This window comes from Melanaphis sacchari, unplaced genomic scaffold (genome assembly GCF_002803265.2).
Source record: "Melanaphis sacchari strain LSU unplaced genomic scaffold, SCAv2.0 Contig0_pilon_pilon, whole genome shotgun sequence".
Lineage (NCBI taxonomy): Eukaryota > Metazoa > Arthropoda > Insecta > Hemiptera > Aphididae > Melanaphis > Melanaphis sacchari.
In genome coordinates this window covers 22,077,109-22,099,417 of record NW_020270366.1, presented here as the reverse complement: position 1 = coordinate 22,099,417, position 22,309 = coordinate 22,077,109, and the positions used below count along the sequence as shown (strand labels likewise).

The 22,309-nt window shown below is 33.7% G+C and overlaps 1 protein-coding gene across 3 annotated transcripts; it reads left to right on the top strand.

The window, feature by feature from the left end:
• The first annotated feature begins 475 nt into the window (after positions 1-475).
• LOC112599288 (inactive histone-lysine N-methyltransferase 2E-like) lies at positions 476-20,536 on the top strand. 3 transcript variants are annotated; one of them, XM_025346232.1, is made up of 5 exons: positions 476-1,021; positions 13,259-13,580; positions 16,863-17,466; positions 18,274-18,767; positions 19,729-20,536. In XM_025346232.1, exons 2-5 carry the CDS (start codon positions 13,324-13,326, stop codon positions 19,796-19,798), a joined length of 1,425 nt encoding a protein of 474 aa, XP_025202017.1. In that variant the 5' UTR covers positions 476-1,021; positions 13,259-13,323; the 3' UTR covers positions 19,799-20,536. The 3 variants fall into 3 exon arrangements, with proteins under 3 accessions (XP_025202017.1, XP_025201933.1, XP_025202096.1); XM_025346148.1 differs by having other exon boundaries at positions 13,256-13,580; XM_025346311.1 differs by lacking the exon at positions 476-1,021 and adding an exon at positions 6,559-6,927.
• The last annotated feature ends 1,773 nt before the right edge of the window (positions 20,537-22,309 follow it).

The following is a 22,309-nucleotide window of genomic DNA, read 5'->3' as shown; positions in this document are numbered from 1 at the left end:
AGCGGCGGCGGCGGCCTCCGGGTGAACTGTGAACAGTGTGAACACTGAACACCCGGTGTGCCGCCCGAGAATACGAACGTTTTTCGTTGTTATTAAGATGAAAATATGACGTCGTCATACGCGATCCGTCCGACACACGGGACGATTTCACTCGGTTGTTTTTAACGCTACAAAGTGATTCTACCCTATACCAAATTTAAAGGTAAGAATATTGTCAGGGTATGCTTTCAGCATTCCATGTTTTCTACGTTTTGAACCGAGCTATGGCATTTGAAGTCGCGCGAAAAAAATTTACGATTACGTCGTCGGCGACGGACGCGACAGACGAATATTCTACGCGCTAAGCCGCTAACTGAAGATTGAGGAACCAGAGGACTGGGGCCGAGGATGATGCGCGTGCGAGAGCGTCCGTCCGTCGGCCCGTCGTCTTCTTCCACCACTACTCAACAGTCGACCGTGGCCGGTTGTTGTGTTTCCTCCGCCGCCACACCATGCACAGAAAAACTCGTTGCGGTTCGGCCGAGCGGGGACCGGGGGGAAACGCGTGCGTGTGACCGTGTGCGATTGCGGTCGGTGCGTGCGCGTGCGCGTGCGCACCCGATCCGACCGACGACGACGGGACCGCCGAATTCCGATCTCGTCCGCACCGACCGCACCGCGTCACACGTATCGCGCCGGCCGGTCGACCACGACCGTGCAACCACCACAGTTCGTCTACGCGTTTGCCGCCGTCTGTTCCGCGCGATTGTCTGCCGATCGGTGTCCGACAATAATATTGTTATAAATTACAATCGATCGTCAATTCGTTATCTACATCGGTCGTTAGTGATTTGCCGTTCTACTTATCGTCACGCGGTCGGGCTTTTTTTGTTTTACCTTTGTCGTTTCCAGCCGTCCCGAGGCGGTTTCATAAACGTTCGGCCTTTGACCGATCGTCTTGTTCGTGGAGAAACCCCCGTTGGCATGACAATTACCGACAACGACGGATCGTCGCGACATCAGACACGACGAAATTAGTCAAGTAAGTCTAGGCGGGTGTAATATTTAGTTTAAATTGTAATAAACTTATTCAATCGCCGTTAGAGAAACGGATCAACGAGATCGCGAGTTGAGTGCATTTGAGTTTCGAACCACCTGAGTGGGTTATTTGTGTCGGAAACCGATATATTCATTATGACGATGAACAAAGCTATTTTTTATTTTTGCGCACCTACGCTGTCCATTGTTGTAATTTGTGCATGTAACGATTTATTTCCCGGCGGCTGCACAACGCGAGATTTGACCCACAAGTAAAATACCTATCAGTAAACCGCCAAGGTCAAAAGTCGTTTTTGTTGGCTCACGTGACTTAAGTATATCAAGTATTGCTAGTCTTGTCGACTGTCGACCTTTTCGAAAGTGTAAGATTAAAATCATTACATCCTTTCCCCGTCTTTCACACTTGTTGCTTTTCTGGAGGTGCCCCGAAAACAAACTTGTTAATCGGTTCTATCACAGTTATACAGATTGCAGCTTTATTGATTATTATTGGTGTGTATCATCAATAATTTTTCGGATTACTGAAACGAATGTTTGAACCTAACATCCGAGTATGACCCGCGAACCGAGTTAAACGTTGTTGTACAAAAATTCTACAGTCACAAAACGTGTACAGCTCCACTAGCATTCATAACATACTTTTCGTCCTCAGAATTCACCGTACGTCATCTTAGTATGTGAAGAACGTCGTTCGAATGTCCCCAAAGATAATAACGGACTCGGTTTGCTGTTATATTATTATGCCGGTGTGACTGTTTTTTGTAAATAATATTATCATCTACGTTATTATTATTAAAGTACTTTAAGGCATATGAATAATTCATTCGCTGTTCTACCCAAATTCATATTCACAGACATTTAAAATCTCAGTCGTTGTGCTCAGTACACCATCACCTTGGTGTAAATCGCAAATGCTGAATTTTAACGTCCTCTGCGAGCACGCCCAATGCGGGTGTAAAAATTACAAATTATATTATAATTATAAAATTATGTGTGAGTTTTGTAAAATAAATTATCAAAATGTTATGCGTCTCAAATAGCTCCCAAGCCTACCCAAAATGATTTTCATTTACATTTAATTAGTATCATTATCCCACAGCGTGTATTATTGGCCTACTCCGTCTCATCTCAGAAATAACAATTTTGTGTTTAGGTAATTAAAGATTATTTTCAATTACAATTTTTCATTATCTTTTTTTTTTATTTTTTACTCTTTTAGAAATATTCATGTTTGATAATAATTACAATACTTTAATTTATATGTTATTCATATTATTATGATTCATAAATGCTTATTGCATTTTTATTATACATTTTATTATAATCTGATTAAATACTTTTATAGTGGTGGGGGGGGGGAAATTATGTAAATTTGGTTACTTATTTAAAAAACATTAGCTTCTAAGATTTGCTAAGCCCTAAATGAATTATTAGATTAAATGTCATATAACACAATAATAATTTAACATTTAAAATTACTTAATTGATGTAACAGTTCACAAATTAATCTTGTATACTCTGTACTATACGTTATATGGTTAAATTTTGTTTTGAGAATGGTTCAGAGTATTTTTATCATCAGTAGTCTAGGTGTATGCCAAATTTCAGCAAGTACAGGCGTGTGTTCGCGTGTTTATAAAAAAATCCTATTTAAAAAAGTAGGTACTTTCAGTTTTTTGCAAATCTTTCAATTTTCTGTAAATTTTTCGAATTTTTCTTTGGTAAAAATCTAACTTGAATAATACAATAATTTTTAAAAAATTACCGCGATCGATTTTTCCGTTTACAAGGTATACGCTTACCAGCGAATCAACATCTTAAGCTCTGTTAGAATATAATACATATTAGCTATTATATCATATTTTATTACCAGAGCCAAGAGGACAGAATTATAGAGGAAAAGTATTAAATATGAGGATATAATTATACAGATAAAACCTCGCCTATAAAAACGTTTTCAACTACTAAAATATGACCAACACAAACAAAAAATACTGCAATGACGTTAATGCTTTATAAATTATAAATAGATACGATTTATATTTTACAATATATAATATATGTATATTGTGCTATAGGTTATTGTACTAATTGTTCGATATAAAACAATTGCCATGCATAGACTCGTAGGTATAAGGATTTAGGAATGATTTTTAACTCTGACCCTTCTTAAACGTTTTAATACAACTAATCTATGGTTTCTTATCGTTATTCCATATGATTGGAAAAACGAGTAAAACGTTATGTATGTATTATAAAACAGTGAATGCACATATTCTTAGGTTAACTGCATGACGTCCCATGAATTTCAAAAGATAAAGGCAAGTTATAAATATTTCGTTATTTTTTCGTTTATGTACTACGGTAGGTAATAATAAAATTGATGAAACGGCCACCCAGGAGAAGTATTAATTTTTCTAAACACGTTTGGGATAAGGGTGGTTTTCTGCGGCGTTGACATGGCGGTGATCCATTTCTTTTGGAACGACTTGAGCCCTACCGTGGACTATACTATATAATATAATGTTTAATATTTTTACAGTGATTGTTTTGTTCTTTATATTCTTTCATATTATATTTAATGTGTTGTCAAGGGAATCAGTAGTAATAGCCGTGTATAAATTTGACAAATGTCTACAGATTTTTTTACAGTTTCACTTTTCAGTCATTTCAAATTAAATAGACATTCGAAATACATGAACTACCTATCTACTCGTTTTAAAATACCTCGTAAGACACAATTATGTCTTACAACCAACCTCCTCGTCGGTGTCACATCAATCGGAATTGTATGAGGAGGTGATGTTTATTGAGTATTTTAGCCCCCTATAGCTGTATATATATATATATATATATATATATATAATGGAGAATGAAGTCGTTTTGGTTTTATTTTATTTTTCGCCCTCTGTAACCGACAATGTCGTCATCATACTTATAGGGTCTAATTCACCTTCATCGAGGAATCGAATTTTTTACTTCATACTTATAGGGCCGTTAGTGTGTGTGTGTGTATACGTTTTTTCACTCAAGACTCGCACGAACATTTTTCACGCACGTTAATATTTTTCGGGACCACATACAAAAGGCCTTTTGTGTACGAGATTGTGTATGCTGCCTACATCGTGCGTGTTAACGTGTATTGTTGTGCCTGTATACGAAAACGTCTCGTGGAGGAGAGTTGACCGAAATAAATGGACAAAAAGAAATCGCAGTTTGTCGGTGCAAAGGAATCGCGTCTTCTGCGTATGTATGTTCACCCCGTATATGGGATTTTCAAACACGGGACACCTTTCCAGATGTTTTAGCACAATGATTTCGACGAGCATATACCAAAATTTCTTTGTGAACCAACGACGTTGGTAACTACTACCAAATAACACGTGATCGTCGAAGCCCGTGCTTCTATTTTATATGCTGGGGTCTGGGACCTACGTTTTATTATTCGTCAGTACGTGTTATTATTTATTACGATGGCTGGATCGCAGCATATACACATTATATAATGTACCTATTATACAACGTTTGAAACAATCATTAGCCATGTCGAATTTCGTATTATATTGATGGATATTATTGTGTGCAGTCGTTATAGGAGTTACTGTTGGTTGCTGATGTTATTGCGATCGAACTGAATTGCGTTAAAAAGGATTGACGCCAACACGACACGCAATCGTGTCGGCTGCGGCGGTTTCCTTTTGAAATTATCGAATTGTCTAATGTGTGCCACCCTATACGCATATATATATATATATGTTATTCACACGAGTATTATAATATGTAAATGTATAGTATGTATGTTACATTCTCTATCAAACAAAACTCCTAGTATATATGTATATATTGAAATGTACATCCGATTAATATTATTTTAAGCAAACGATCGTCGGATATGAAATTTTAATGAGAAAATAAACGTTGCGTTTTGTTTGAATTAAAAACCATTCCTACATTTTTTTTGGCGTTTTGTTTTTATGTCAGTGTTAATAGTTTTCCACCAAACCGTGTGAACAATTTATTGACTATAATTACTTCCATACTACTATTTCTTTTTAAAATAATAACTATTATACTTCATTTGATTAATGAGATATCACGAATTTATAATGCTAAATAATAAATACATATATAGGTACGTCACGTTTATTATATAGTGACTGTTTAGTGTTAGTTAGTGAATCGATCGGTGTATTGATGTATAGTTAACATTAGTCATTGTTCATACTCAATACTTACGTATTAATATAGTGTATGACTCGTTTGTTGTAGTTTGCTTAGAAGCGAAAATGGTGTTTAACTAGTGTTGTAGTCCGACAGTTGTAACTCATCTTTTATCATTATTTTTACTTAATAAAAATTGAGAAGAATTTTTCGTTCAGATTCTCAGTATTTCTGTGTTTATTTTAGGAAATATAACTAACAATTTGGAATACGTATATAATACTGTGACAAGTAATGGCTACCAAGACTGAGATCCTTGCACACAAAAATATGAAGCTATATGTTCAGTATAATAATTATTTAAAAATGTTATTTCAAACACTGGCATTAATAAATGTACCTACTATAAATTAATTATTATTTAAACCAGCGTTTCTCAAACTGTGGGTTGCGAGAATTTTTTTTAATTATACAGATTGTAAGAAATTTATGTTTTTTTAAATTGTATAGAACTATAGAGTATAGACTATAGAACTATAATAGAAGTATAAAGTAACATAAGAATTATTACAATTATTATTATTATAAAGTAGTAAATAAATAATAAAAAAATTTGTTTTTTGAAATTACTTTTTTGATATGTAAAACTATGGGGGTCGCGATAGATTTTTGGAAGAAAATTTGGGTCGCGGTCCTAAAAAGATTGAGAATCACTGATTTAAACCATTGGTCACTATTTTATTTATTCTTCAAGTGATAATGGGCTCTGCTGAACATGTTCATGTCTAAATACTTTAAATTATTCTGTTATTCTAATGAGCTACGTGTAGGTAAATGTTTTTACTTTTCAGTAAAATTTCGATTACGTATTTATTTTTCAATGTAAATACGACTAGGACATTTGAGGTAATTTGAAGTATAAATTAAATTATTGTTTACGTTTTAAATATTAAATAGATCTAAAAAATTTGTTTTGTCTCAAAATAATAGTCTTGTTTTTATTTAATTCCTTGTACATTTCGTTTAAACTAAACAATAATCATTAACTAAATTATTATTTAGCATTGGTTTGAAAAACGTTGAACTACATAATTTTTTTAATAATCAATGGTAACTAAAGGTACCTATGTATCATACGTGTTTATCTTTCAGTGTCATAGGTTATCTGCAACTGGTGAACTCTTGAATAACACAATTTTCTTTATCTAGGAACCGTGAATAGTATAGGTAATAAAACGTTGAATGTACTCAGCGGTTTGTGTATTATAATTTTCACGTTCGAACTTCAGATACAGATAAACAGTTGCGGTTCGTTTCGGAACCAGAGAGGTTGTAACAATAATAATAATAATGGATGTCGTGCTTTGCAATAATAATTATTATGGTATACTTATATAGACCGGCTGTGTAAGTTGTCGTTGTGTGTACGACTTATACAACAGAAGAATCTCGTCTTACTCCGGGTTTGTTTTCGAAAATTCTTCAATCGATTTCACGGTGTTTACTTTTCAAAACGGTCCAAATAATACAAACAATTATCACCAGGAGCACGATTTTATACTTTCTTTCGTAAACTGTGTGTCTGTGCGTATTGTTTTACTATTATAAATGTCTCGTCGTTGCGCGTACTACGCACACAATATAAAAATATTATTGCTCTTTCGCTAAACTCGTTGTCGTCGATGTTTGTATACTGTGCGGTGCACCGTATAAGCAATAACGTACAAGGTGATTACCATATTATTATTATTATTATTATTATTATAATCCGCCCGCGGCGTTTTTTAACGGCCCGTGGCGGCATCGATAAAACGATTGTCGTTGTCGTCTTTAAATTATTTTTTTTACATTTCATCACAATCGATTTGAATATTGTTCGTTTGCTCTGCGGTAGATAAAATACACGAAAACAAGACGACGGGACTCTGTGTATAATAATCTACTTGTAAGTTGTAGTCATATATTGGTGTAGTTGTTATACTGGTCTTTCGCCGCGGAGTAAACCAGAGTATGATTTTTACGTCGGTCTAGTGCGTATATATTAAGGAAGAAAAACCGAAAAGAAAAAAAAATCCATACGCATATTATTATTGCTGGTACACTCACACGCAGATGGATTGTTTGCATTGGACGCTCGTTAGCCGGTCCTTGTTCTTCCCATAATATTATAACTGCCGCCGCCGCCGCCGCCCACTCCTCTTCTCCCAGTCGTCGTCTGTGGCTGCGGCGGTCGTCTCTCGTGCGCGCTCGTGTAGTCTAGTTAAGGGAACATGTGAGGATTGATAAATTATAGGTCTGCTCCTCGATCCGGACAACCGGTTTCTTTTTTTCGGCTCTCCGGGCACTTTCCGATGCGTACCTTATAATATTATAGGTATGTAATGCGTGTCGGTGGTGGTGGTACTACTACAAGAGTGTCGAGCAGTAGGCATCGGTCGCACAGGACTAGCCTCGGTCGTTGTCGTTGTTATTGTTATTGTTGTGCTTGTGATGCGCATATGGCGTGTGTGGTTATCCGTCGTTGAATGCGAAAAAACGGAAACGAATCCGTAACAGATCGAAAGCATAATAAAATTATCATCGCGTTATTCGTTAGCACATTTTGTGCCTATTTGCTGCGATTCACTTCCTTGTAAATAACAAGACTGTTCTGCAATCTTTGGGATGCTAAGATTTAATATTTCATGACTTTTAAGTTTTATTTCCTAATGAAACTATTGAGTTCCTCGTTTACCGCCTTTGGTTGTTGTTTATATGTTCGCTCTGTATAAATCATTTCGTCCATTCGATATTTTAAATTGTATAAACGTCCCGAGGTGCCCGTATAATATAATATTATATTGTTCGATATTATGCTGCAATGTTTAGTATTTTATAGTAAGTGATGGCGCGCATCGTTATTTTGACGAGAATAACTACAAGAGATTTTTCCTCTACGCTGGTAGGCGGTTTTCGACGGCAATTAATAATAACGCGTTATTGTTGATAATCATCTTGTGATGATCGCCGAAAAAATAAACTTGCATCATACAGTAAAAATTGTAATTCGGACTCTAAATAAAACGGAAAACTATCCAATGAGGAATTTTTCTATGGTCCCAGCATGTTTCTATAGTTTATATAGACGTCGTTGAACCTCAATAAAACAGAACCTTCTTAACGCGGAAACGGAACGGTTTTGTGAGTCCAATGCTAGTATTTGCATAAGCCGTAAATATGACACGCGTTATGTTACGTTGATATGAATATATAGGTACGCCGTAAAACAATAACCAAGATAAAACTGCACTACATAATATATTAGTTAGGTAATTTGTATGTTTTGGTTATCGTATACAAACTTATTCTGTATGTATAATGTATAGCTGTGAAACAGCGGTACAATACAATTGCGTACTTTTTACCTTTTTACTAAAAAAAAACACAACACAATTGCGCACCTTTTACCTAATTATCTTTGAGGTCTTGCCTCTGTTAAAGGTTCAGCTTCAGTTGCCCATAAAATCGGTGGAAAAGCATCATCGGATGATTAATAATTATTGAGTATATAATCAGTGAATTTAAAACTATCAGTAGGGCTATTTTCAATTAAATAAGCAAAAGCATCTTCTACATCTTCCGAGGGTAAAAATTTAAGTGAAAAGAATTGTTCCAGCCAAACACCTAGTTCAGATTTTGAACTATAGTTTTTAAACTATAATCATTTAAGCCGACAAATTATAAATTTAATTTTTGTGCGCATCGTGTTATGTTTTTTTCAGGTAAAAAGGTAAAAGTGTGCAATCGTGTTACGCCCGAAAAAATAGCAACAACAGTGACAAAACAAAAACTACATGATTTTTGAAAAAGCTAAATATTTAAATTTAATTCCCAACTTTCATACTTATGTAATATGTATAAATTGTTAATAATTTTGTAAGAAAATAAGTCTATAATTAATCTAAAATAAGTTATATAAAGTAAAGTAATAAATTAAGTTTAAATTAGTCTCTAAATCATAAAATAAAAATTATAAATGTTGTTAACTAATTTTTAATGCGAAAAATTGATACGAATTTATAATCAGGAATTTTTCCGTTATATTCAATAAAGCGGAATTTTTGATTGGTCCACTACTATTCCGCATTAGACAGTTTTCACTGTAATAAGTAACGAATATGTACACATGCATGTGCACAAATAAATCGGACCTGCACAATCGTTGTTGGGCTATTGTTTTGTATTACACCATGTAAAGTACACTCTGTATTTTATTTTAATATTCGTTTCTACGGTACAACGGTACACGATACTACATATCGGTTATTAGTCTAGAGAGCAAATTTGTAGATTTCACATACATTTAATTTGGGTTTATGCAGCTCAACGAAGGTACAACATTTGGACGATATTTATTGATTACAAAATTTGTATAAACATTTAATTTTGCATATTTTATAATTATTTTATTATTGTTTATAACAAAAATCGTGATTGTTTATTGTTCGAGTGAATATTTATTTATACTTAAAACAACAATGATTGAAATCTTTCATTAAACTTATTTAAAATATCGATTATTATTGTTTATCTATTTTTTGATGGTTTATAATAAAATTGGTTATATAACATAACTTATGTTGGTAACTTTGGTCCTCTTGGATAATTAGGTTAAATTATGTACTTGGTTCCATCAGATCTCTCTATATAGTATACTTATTATATGATTCAATATAATAATAACTGAATAATTAGGTTAAAAAAAATGTTGAACATATCAACATTATGTTTTAAGCTTTTAAGTATATTTAACTATCACTATACGACTATTATTATCATTCATTTAATATTATTTTCATATTTTGTTTGTCCAGGAATTATTCCTATAAAAGCATATTATTAAAGTAAAAATATTCGTAAATTACTGCTGTGCATTGTGTTGTAAGTTATAATGTCTTATTCTTTGATTAAAATTTTTTTTTGATAAAGTATTTGGAAAAAGCATTATTTAACTAAATCCGCATGCTAACATATCGCAAAGTCAACCTTCCAGGTGGTGGACCAAAAAGCATTATTAATATTTTTTTTAAGGTTTGAATAATAGTCTTTACATTTTATTCGTTTGTTCTCAGTCTATTTTGTCTATTTGGTAAATGCAGAACTGACCAAAATATGATATGGATGCCTAGTGTCAATAAACAGCATTTAAAAATTTATATTTTTTTAATACTTGCTTCTTAAAAATGTTTATAACATACTTAAAAAATATTTCCTAACGCTTTTTGATTCTCGCGAAAAAAATTTATACTTTTTGGGAGTTGATTTATTTATTTTAAAGCATTTTAGCATTTGTTACTTTATACCCGTCAATGGCCTGGTATTTTTTTTATTCAAAAGTGGAAATTATTAACATTGTTTAAATCGCTGCGGTTGCCCTGTGTTTCTTAATTAGCTTTCTGCGATATGTTAATATATTTTTTCCTATTCACACGACAAAAGTGTGTTTTTAATTTACGATTATTGCACACGCATTCGTCGAATGTGTTGGTATAAATATTTTAATAAAAATAAATTTTATATTTGGTACTTGTGCGAGTGTCCTAAAGAATATTTGGTATTATTTTGTGTTGTTATAATTATTTCTATAAGAAACTTTACACACAAGTTTTGTTATTTTAACTTTAAATGGCCATAACATGACTTTAATATTATTTAATGCAGATTTAATTAAAAATTGTATATTTCGAGCAGTATTTATAGGCGTACGCCGTGTGTGCAACTGGGCGTGTGTCAAAAATTCTCATTGACACTCCCAAGTCCTTTTTTATACTGACAACTGACTAGTAATATATTTCTTGGTTTACTGCTTTATTTCTGGAACACAAACACATATTGTAGAGCACAAAACATGTTGAGTGACCACACTTGCTGATCCCCTTAATAAAGGAGATATTTATGAATTAAAATCAATGTAAATCGAATTATTTCTACCGTGGATTTGAATGATAATTAATAAATTATTTCCTTAGTAAATAGATTTATGTGAGAAAAACTACGGTAGGTAGGCGAAAAATACAGTGCCCTTGTAATTCTTGGTCCTGGAAATTGATTTATTTGTTTTGGATGTGTCCCACATTCACCAATAAGACGTGTTGGTAGACGAAACTCTGATACGAATATTTCCGCATCCGTTCTATATAGATTTTCTATGTAGGATTTTAGCTTCGTCATTTTTGTCGCTTGTACCCACACATCGGATTTTGACTATAGCTTTGCTTACTTGTTTATGAAATATTGTTATTAGCAATGTGTTAAAGACGACTGTTTCTAAAAATTATCAATGTTAAGTTTATATTACTTGGATTCTTTTTTCTGGTAAGATAATTTACTCATCGGTTGGATATAAATGATAATTTTCAATGAATGCTAATGGAGAAGTATAGCGTGCCAATAAGGTTACCATATATATATGTACTTTATTAATTAAGTTCTTAGATCAATATCGGTATGAACTAATGTACTAGAACGATTATGGTTTACGTATGCTTCTATGTCATAAACCGGTCAATTATTAGTATTTTTCAAATAGTCATTTTACTAATATAGGATGACCATATACGTCCCGTTTAAAACGGGATTGTCTCTTTATTGATCCTATGTTTCGTTGTCCCGACAAACTCCGAATGGGACGCTTTTTATCCTGTTTTTAAAAGATAGTATATCGTTTTAATACCGTTATTTCCATATTGTTATATAATGTTTGTAAAAAAAATATCAATGTATTAAAAAAATATAAAACAATTTTAAAAGGAGCAACATATTATAACTATTATTTTATTAAATTGTAACTTAAATGTAACTGGAAAAAACAAAAATTATAATATTAATAAAAAATTGTTTGTCTCGTTTTTTATTTTTTATAAAAATGGTCACCCTATACTAATTGTAATTACAAGTAAAAATTCTACATTTAATTGAATACTTCGATTAACGCTTTTTCTGATGTTATTTAAAGTAATTCGATTCAGTCAGTTCACATATATATCTATAGTAGCTAGAAACTGAATGCGCAATAATAAGTAGTAAGTATAAAAATCTTATGCTAGTCATTTGTTTGAATTAAATTGTATAGTAATTAATTATTCATTTATTACACCTATGGCGCATACGCATAAAACATGTGCGCTATTAGTGGTATTTTTCGAAGGTAATTCCTTTTGAACCATTCTCACACATTATTTTTTTCACATTTTCCCGTGGTTTTTTTCCTACTACCATTTACTGGAAGGATATGGAATAGGATGAGGAATCCAAAATATTTGTTCATAGAAATTTTTTTTTGGAATTTTGAAAATATATGCGTCTTAAATAATTTGTTTTCAATGATTTTACAATAAGTAACAATCAATATCAAATTAAAATAATTTAATGCTAAAACTAAGAGAATATGGTTTATTCTTTATTTATAAATTATAATGTTATAATCAATAACTATAATAATTATAATGGGGTCAGCTTAACTAGCCATTAGTAGTTTGTCTAAATAATTATTGCACTGTCATGTCACTGGAAAGTCAAAAAATAGAAAGTTGCGGATTTTGTGTTTTATAAGTGTTAATGCATTTTAACTATTTATAAATAATTTGATAAAAAACTACATTTAATAAACGTATAAGTACTCAATTGCAATTTATATAGGCATTATATTTTATTTAATTTAAAAAAAATATTTAAACTTTTGGTCAACGGTTTATGTATGATTTTATCAGTGAATTTTGTGTGTATAACGTTATGAAGTTACCACAATTATTTTAAGGTGACTGGTATAGGCTCTACATAACTATACTTCACACTGTCTGAGCCATCTACATTATATTACCTAACTGAGTGGAACAGGATTTGTTTTGCCAGAAAATGAAACGTCTGCGAAACGTATTTGATTATCAATCATAATTGCTCATGTATTTTTCCAACAGTGGAGAGGAGGAGTAAAATATACTCGCAAAATAATCCTCGATAATAATTTTGCGCACGATAATCATCATAATATGACGGTACTGACAATTCGATTTTTCAGCAGGCATGCGAATGACGACGACGTACGGCAGCGGCGACGGTCGATCAGCGGCGACATGTTGATGCACCATGTCAAGGCATGGACGCTCTAAACAATACGGTCCGGAACCGCCGCCGGCGGCCGTCTACACCAAGCCGCCGCCGCCGGTGCACGGCAACAACACGTACAACGGCCGCGCGCATCACCATTACCAGCAGCAGTCACAGCAGCAACAGCAGCAATTGCTGTTGCAACAGCAATTTTACGGCACGCAACAACAACAGTCAAATGCAGTGGTCGGACCCAGGCCTCCGTCGAGCAGTTATCACCACCACTCGTTGCCCAGGTAATATTACGCGTATTGATGATTTATTTTATTACAAGTGTTGTTATCGTTGCTTGAAACGGTGAACGTGGTTTTTTCGGATTAATTTTTGTTGAAATTTTAAAACTTTAAAATTTTTCCTATCATTTTTCGTTGTTGTAAGTATGCAATATTGATGTTAAAATTCCAAATTAGGGAGTAGGGACTGCACGAGTTTACCTAATATTATAATATGCGCACGTGCAGACTAGTTGGTAGGATTATTATTATGATGTTCTCTGCTCAACTAAATGATAAAATTAAAATAACCACGTAGGTATATAGATAGTAGACAATGACGTGCCAGGAAGAAGAAGGGAGGAGAGTGGTTATATCCCGATCTGTTTTATTTTATTTTTTTTAGATGACCTATTATATAGAATTGTTATTGTGGACTATAGTTAATACTTAATACCCCCTTTCGCGCAAAATCACAATTATATAAAACAGCTAAAAATATGTATTTTTGATTCTATATTCTTACATATTCTTACAAAAATTAATATTTTTGAAATATTTTCTTTACGAATGTAATCCAAGAAATATTAATGAACATACAAGCTGAGTTTTAAAATTCTTCCTGGTAAAATTATAAACAAAAGTAAATTATTATAACTATACAGCCAACAGATGTCAATTGCCTCTATAGATAAGTAAAAATTGATTCATACTTTTTTTATACGTTAAGAATAATGTTCTCGTGAAAATTTAAACTTAAATTTGAAATTAGCTAGACTTTTCTTCCCCTTTTAAAATTAAAATACCATAAGGTGGCTAGAAATACGTATTTTTAGCCATATATCTGTGAATACGCAAACATTGACTTGAAATTCTTACGATAATTTCTCCCTTTAAAATTTTTTTTAAATGATAAACAAGGTAACAGCCAACAACAGGTCTCTCCAATTTCCTAGTCCATAAATTGCTTTTAATATTTATTTATTTTTTCATTTTTATAGCGTATATAAATGTATACTTTTCCTTCTAAAACATCCAAGTCCTCGAGTCGTCGTTACGCTGCATCTAGTTTATTAACGTGTCGGTCCGAGACATTGAATATGGCCGGCGTTTAGACTTTGACTTTCTAACGCTGAATTGATGACGTACCTTCTACTTTTATAGTTATATACGTATAGATTAAGCAAAAATATAAAATTTACCCATTTATGTATAATTTATAGTTGTAATGATATTTACAAGCAGTTTGCAGTAAATTTACTCGATCAATACTTATGTCCGGAAGGTTATTTTAGTTTTAGAACAAATTGTAGACAGGGTTATCGGCGGATTTCCGGGGAGGAAGTAATTTGTGCGTCGACGGCGAATCCGATTTTCAAACGCCTAGGAAATCCACGTAGTTGATGAATATCGTTGAAGTATTCATTTGCTTGAAAATATTCCGACATCGATGTGTCTTTAAATTTGATTAATGTTGTGGGCAAGTGGTAATCTGCCAAGAATACTGCCCCTATATAAATTGTATAGAGGTATAGTATTTATTGATTATCACGGTAAATTTACTTTCAAAATGTGGTGTGTATGAATGGGTGGCTCTTCTTTTAATGATTGAGACAAGAAACGGCTGCGGCGTGTTTTTGTACTATTTACTATTGACAAAAGATAGTAGAGAGGGAGCAATGGTATTATATATACCTCCCCCCTCGAGTTATTTAGAGGTTTGTTCGGTGTATAATAGAATTGTATAATATTATTTTAACGATTTCCAAAGGATTTTCTTTTCACACTAACATATACTATTTATAAACTACTTACCCCGTGGCCGTTCTCATCAAAACTACGGCAAAAAATCATTACGTATTATATAATGATAATTATAATAATAATAGTAAAAACGACGGGAATAATGAAAATTACTGTATTATATATAATAGTCATGTTGAACTGACAGTCTGTATCTTTGTACCAGCGAACAAAGGGAAGAATTTCTTATTGTTTTCGTCCGTCCGTCTCATTGCTAAAGCTTTTTAGTTTTTATTTATTATATTATACACTCTAAAAAACAATCTGCAATATATTTTCCTATTGCATAGTAGGGAATTTTTGAACATACTAGCCAGACGATCTAGAGGGTGGCTCGGAATTCAACAAAACTATAATGTAGGTATATTATATTATAAAACTATGCCGACGAGGCAATACGGCTCTCGTCAAGTGCATTTTCAAAATATAAGTATTGCTCTATGAATAAGTAATATCATACCACCAACAATTTTAATAACGAGAAATTAGAGATATATTTAGGGATAGTTAAGGGAGGGTTGATTTTTATATGAAATTTTGGGCTTATAATTATTATAACTCGGTGGTAGAGTCAGAAAGGAAGCTAAGGGGCTGTAGCTTTCTTCTAAATTTATAAATTCTTCTAATGTTCTGTGAACGTTTATAAAACCATGTATTCAAATTATTATTTATGTAATGTTTACTGCAAAATTTTAAAATATTTTTTATTTATGGAAATATGGCGTCATTAATCATTATATTAAACTTATGAGTGATCTTAATTTAATCTAGCTTAATGTATAACAAATTATTAGTTTTCTCTCCCCATTATTACTATTCAAACTCTAAAGGTGCATTTACACTCTATCGTGTATTTGTTTCGTCCATAATTTGTCATGTCGTGTTAAAATTCCATTGCAATTTTAATTAGTAGAACACCGTGCCTATATTTTTAATGTAGGTATCACTATTGCCGTAATATTGAATAATATTAAACTTACAGACGTGGGGTTATAGTGGTCAAATGGTTATCAATTAAACTATTGATAAAATATTTAAAATATTAAAGGTTATACTGGCAAACCTTTATCTCCAGGTTTTAAATATGTCTACGATAGTACGATGTGATCATATAAAACAACACTATAAATACTAACTCATGATAGTGTAACGGCACCTTTATATAATGTTATTTTTACTATCTTTTAAAAATTTGTGTTTATAATCGTGTTTTATTATATACTTTTTAAGTCATCTGTCGATTTGTATAATTTAATGAAATTCGAAAAATAAATGCTTAATTATATAATTATAACAATGGTTATAAAATTAATTTGTTTGAAAATACAAATTAATGATTGAAATATATGAATTTTAATCGGCAAAAACACTATTGGCTGTGAACATTTTTAATAATTATACGTTTCTGCAGCGTGTAATAACAACGCCGACGACGACTAATATTTAATAATATGTATTAATAATAATCTATAATAATTATTATCATTAATCGCGTTCAAACAGAAATGCCTGGAGCGCAGACAGACATTCTCCGGCGGCCGGCGGATCTTCGTCGAACAGCTCGAACGATCGGGCGTACACGGCCACCCGCCGTGCAAAGCACCATCGGGTGTACAACAGCCACCGGCAGACGTCTCGTGGCCACCACAAGAGCAGCGGCGGCGGTGGGGCCACCACTGATCCGGACGCCTTGTCGTCGGTGACCACGGCTGGCATCAAGTACAATCCGCTGCAGCAACCGCCGACGCAACAGTTGAATCACCAATCGTTGCACCAACTGCACCACCAGCAGCAACTGCAGCACCACCACCGGCCGCAGATGGCATCTGGCTGGCCGCCGGCTGAACCGCCGCCGTCGTCGGTCGTTCACCATCATCAGCAGCAGCAGCAGCAGCTGCAGCAACAGCAGCCGGCCACGGCCGCACAGTATCTGCCGCAGCCGCCACCTCCACAGTTACCGCCACAGAACACCGCGGCCGCGGTTTTGAGGCACCATCACCAGCCACCGGCTGCAGTGCCACTGTTGTTGCCCTCGTGCGACGTGGCCGTCGATGCCTGTGGCGGCCACTGTCCGAGGTTCGAAAACTTTTGCCATTTCTGCTTGCTGGTAAGTCATTGCGATATCATATGCGTACTATCCTATAATAATTATTTTTATGCATTCTCTGTTATAGTTTTTTGTATGTCCACTATAGAGTCTAAGTCCGAATAGTTCTCAAAGCTCTAGGGTCTTAGTTCAGTTTCATTTGAATGATATTAGATAAAAAAAATACTTTTATATAGTCTTCGCATTTGTAACATAGATTTTTTTTTTTTTATTAACTTCGCTAAAGTGAATCTCATGCTTCAGGAATAAAAAAAAAATTGATTACTATTGCGCCGGACGAATATTACTATAGGTACATGATATTATGTACGTATAGTGTTATGTATTTCTGTAATCATAGTTATTTGACTGAAGAATATTTTATAGGTGTTCAATGATATTATTAAAGCGGTAACAGCCCGCCTACATAATATGAACCCTATTTGTTTCTGCCAAAAACAATATTTTATCCGGTTTTTAAAAAATCTATTTTTATGGACCATAATGGGAGGTCGAAAAAGGTCGTTTTGTCCAACGCTTCGTTAGCTGTATCGAAAATTAAACTTTCGGCGCAGCCATGAAAAAATACGTATTTTTTATGATAGTATTATATAACCGCGCAGTATAAATTCTTAGAATTTTCACGAGATATTCCGCCTCAAAATTATTATTAACTATGACGTTATATAACACGCACGCGTCCATGGCGAGTTCCAACCCAACTCCATCCACTTCATCCGGTCGATGCTGTTATTGATTATTATTTTCTTCAGCTTTGAAAATAATCATCGTTACTGTTATCGTTTATAAACCGTCTGCGCTTCACAGGTGTTTTATTTCGCGGGCATCACGGTGGGCTTCCTGTTGATCATGGCAGCCGTCGTGTCCACCCGGGACTCCCGGTTCCTTTACATCGGCGGCCTGGTGCTGCCGGTTAGCGCGTTCCTGATGGCCGTCCAGTGCCGGGTGCGGCAGGACGCCGACCGCCGGAAGCGGCACAGGCAGCTGAACGGCCGACATCACCACCACCGGTCGAACGCGGGCGCCCTGATGGTGATGAACAGCAACAGCAGCGGTGGCGGCAGCAACCAGCACAACGGCGGCGTTGTCGGGCAACCGTTGGCCGCCGGGTCGGGCACGGCCACCGGCACCGAGACCATACCGCTGCAGAACATCGTGATGGCCACCGCCGGCGGTGTCGATAACGGTGGCACGCTTCGCCGGCAGTTCCAGGGCAACGTTTACCAGTACGTCGGCCAGAGAGACGGCGGCGGTAGCGAGGCCAACGGCCATCACTACGAGACGGCGTCCGACATACAGCAGTGAGTGTTGCACGAATTGATGCGCGCGCGCGCGCGCGCGTGTATGTGTGTGTGTGTTTGTGTGTGTATGTTTGTGTGTGTGTGTTTGTGTGTTTGTGTGTGTCTGTGTGTTTGTGTGTGTCTGTGTCTGTGTGTGCGTGTGCGCAATCGGCGTCTTATGAGCGTGGGGCGTCGTCTAAATGAAAAAAAAATGTATTCGTATATTTTAATTATCTCGCTCGACTAGATGAAAACAATTTAAAGGATCGCGTTTTATCCACACCCTCGAATAGTGAGGTTACCCATATAGGATTGATGAGGGCTGGTGCGAAAATAATTTTGAAGCCCTATATAAATCACTGTTTACGAGGTCTTTAAATAATTATCCACCCTTTTTTCGTTTTGCACATTCTTCGACAGAAGCAGACAAAATTAGGTGTAGGTAGTCGTTGAATTACCTATAGACAGGAAAAAAAATTCACGACGATGATCTCCACGTGAGAAGTCCTTGGAACAAAAGAAGTTCTGTTTTTCTAAAATTATTACTGTATACATTATTGAGTTTTGTTCTACTGCAGCACGTGTGTTCCTTATCGTCATATAATTGAATTGTTATTTACGTACCATGTATTATATTTTTAATAACATATATCGCTACAAGAGACGTTATTTTATTTTTGATAATTTCCCCTACGAAACATAACATTTTAAATGCTATGATATAATAATATATAATTTTGGAAGCCGATTTCTTAATTTTTTTTTCTATTTCGAACGCGAGGACTCCAATATTAGTAATTAGTGCTTACCGCCATTATACCTTATGAAGACGGCCTTGGAAAATCTGCATAACATCCACAGGCACCACTCGCCCTAGCGCGGCACGTCGATTGAAATACATGATATAAAAATTGCGTGTGCGAGCAGAGTACGCAAAAACGGTTTTTTTTTTTTTATTAATTTGCTTTTGTATCTGTTTTAGAATCGAAGGAGTGCCGTGGTGGAGACGCGAAGACAACCGACCGTATCACAACCGTGCCCCTCATCCGTAACCAACTGACACCACACACAAACACACACACACCCACACACACCTCTGTCATCAGCTGGTCAGAACTATTATTTTTGTTTTTCAGTGGATCCCCGTCGAGTGTATCTGTGTATGCGTGTTTATACATTATTATGAATACGATTTGTAACTTTATTAATTATTATTATTTTTTTGAAACTAAGTTTTTGTTCTCGCCCCGGTATTTTGGCGCGACGTTTGTATACATTTACATACATTATATTATTAAACAACAATACGTGTTACGATTAAAATATGTCTCCACTGTGCCAAAAATTAAACCTCCGATATCGCCAGTTGTGGGTCTCATTACTCTCATTATACAGTGGTGTATAGTAACCGGTTATCTGGATATGTCTTAATGCATGCTCTCTATTTTCATAACGACACGTTGATATAATATATATATACCTATAAGAATTTTCAATGACGCATTTGGATATGTCTTAGTGTACCTATGCTCGTTATTTCCATAGTGACACGTTGATATTATATAATACCTATAAGAATTTTCAATGGCGCGAACAAAATTTTCTAAAACTATTATTTACACGGTTCAATTATTCCCAGATGACACGTTATTGTAGTATTAGGTGATTATTAAAAACAATATTTAGAGGTTTCATAACCTCGATGGATGGGTACTATTAATTCTTATCCACTGAATAAATATATATGTAACACGGTATTAAATTATAACTTGTTAACAGATGTGTGAAAACTGAAAATGTACAATTTTAAGAAATATCCTAGACCTTCCTTAAGTACAAACTATTTTATACTTAATATCATTTAATATGTATACATTCTTAATTTGTATACTAAGGACCCTAAGAATTTATTTGACGATTATAAGGTGTTTACCATTGTCATCTGCGTTATTCTACTTATGCGAAAAAGGGTGTATGTCCACAAATTCTTTTAGCAATACGTCATAACCGAGTACCTTATCTACCTATATTCAGCGGTCTTTCATTCGGAAAAAAAGGTGCCCACTGTCCGCGTGCTCAATAACGATCTCATGTACGAAGAAACGTAATAAACTGTACCGTAACGGATAATACATAATATAAAACTTGATGTCATGATATGTTACAGTCGATTGACGGGTCATATAAATGTTTTCCAACACATACAGCATTATAATATTATGTAGGATACTTATATCGAAACAGTTTCACGGGAGAAAAGGACGTAGAGTCCTTGAAATTGAAAACCTTGTTATAACCACAAACACCATTACAAAAAAAAAAAAAATTGTTATTGTAATTCGTATATTTTTAATAATAATACCAAAAAATATCGTCTTTGGACTATTGAAAAATAATAATGACGGTCATAAAATCATAACCGACTACAACCTTGTGAGGTATTGACGTTATTGTGGCGCGGCAAAAAAATATTGGTGAAATACAATAGGTACTTATAATGTTTGTCCTTAAATATTTCATCTTTAAAGTAAAAGTATAGAATCTAATATCCAACAAAAGAAAATTGATCTTAAATTAAAACGATGCAAAAGTACTCTATTATCAACAAATTCTTCAAACATTGGTATAGACAACAGTAACATATTGCACATAGAAGAAAACTAAATTGCAATAAGGATTATAACCGTAGCGCGTGCGTGAATACAACTATTGTCGGTTAATACTTTTATAATTTATTTGGTTTGTTGATAGATAAGAAAGTAATTTTTGAGTATTAACACTGGTATTACCTGTACATTTATATATACTTACAATTATACACATATTAATATGTTTTTTACATTTCTAGAAATTTTGTTTTTCAACAAGTCACACAGAACTTAAAATATTGTTTGATTTATGAATTATTGGATCACATCATAAAATAGTTTGTAGTTTCTACTATTTAATAAATATTAAAAAGTAATGAGACAAAATATTATCAGGTGTTAACACCTAAATTATATATTAGAATTAATAAAGAATTCTTTGTTTTTAAACATAATAAAATTACTTAACATCTAATCACAAAAATGGACTTTATCAAATGCAATAATACAAAAAAAAAAAAAAAAAAAAATGGTAAGTATACAAAAGTACATATTAATTTAGGAGGTTAATCACATCTATTGTTGTTACAGCACATCTTATACAATATTTTATAATAAAACATTATGATATAATGACATCAAAAAAATATCATCTTAAAATAAATGCTGTTGTTGAACACTCATATTATTAATACTATATTTAATATTATATCATAATCTTAAATTTGTTATAAACATTATTTTATTTGTTAATTATTATTAAATTAACATTTTGAAGATGCAAAATATTAACAATAATAAAAGGTCTTATAGGTATAATAGAAACTTTACAATTTACTCACGTATACATAATCAAAATATTTAAAAAAATAATAGAAAAAGGTAAGTTTATAAAAATTATATATATAAAAAAAAATTTAGTACCAATTATCGCCAAAGAAAGTAGTAAAAAAATTATTGTATAGAAAAATTGTA

Excerpts from the sequence above, each read along its gene's own strand:
- LOC112599288 (XM_025346232.1), top strand. The coding sequence starts at position 13,324 with ATGTCAAGGCATGGACGCTCTAAACAATACGGTCCGGAACCGCCGCCG. Across the intron at positions 13,581-16,862 it reads CACCACCACTCGTTGCCCAG|AAATGCCTGGAGCGCAGACA; the intron begins GTAATATTACGC and ends GCGTTCAAACAG. Across the intron at positions 18,768-19,728 it reads ACGGCGTCCGACATACAGCA|AATCGAAGGAGTGCCGTGGT; the intron begins GTGAGTGTTGCA and ends TATCTGTTTTAG.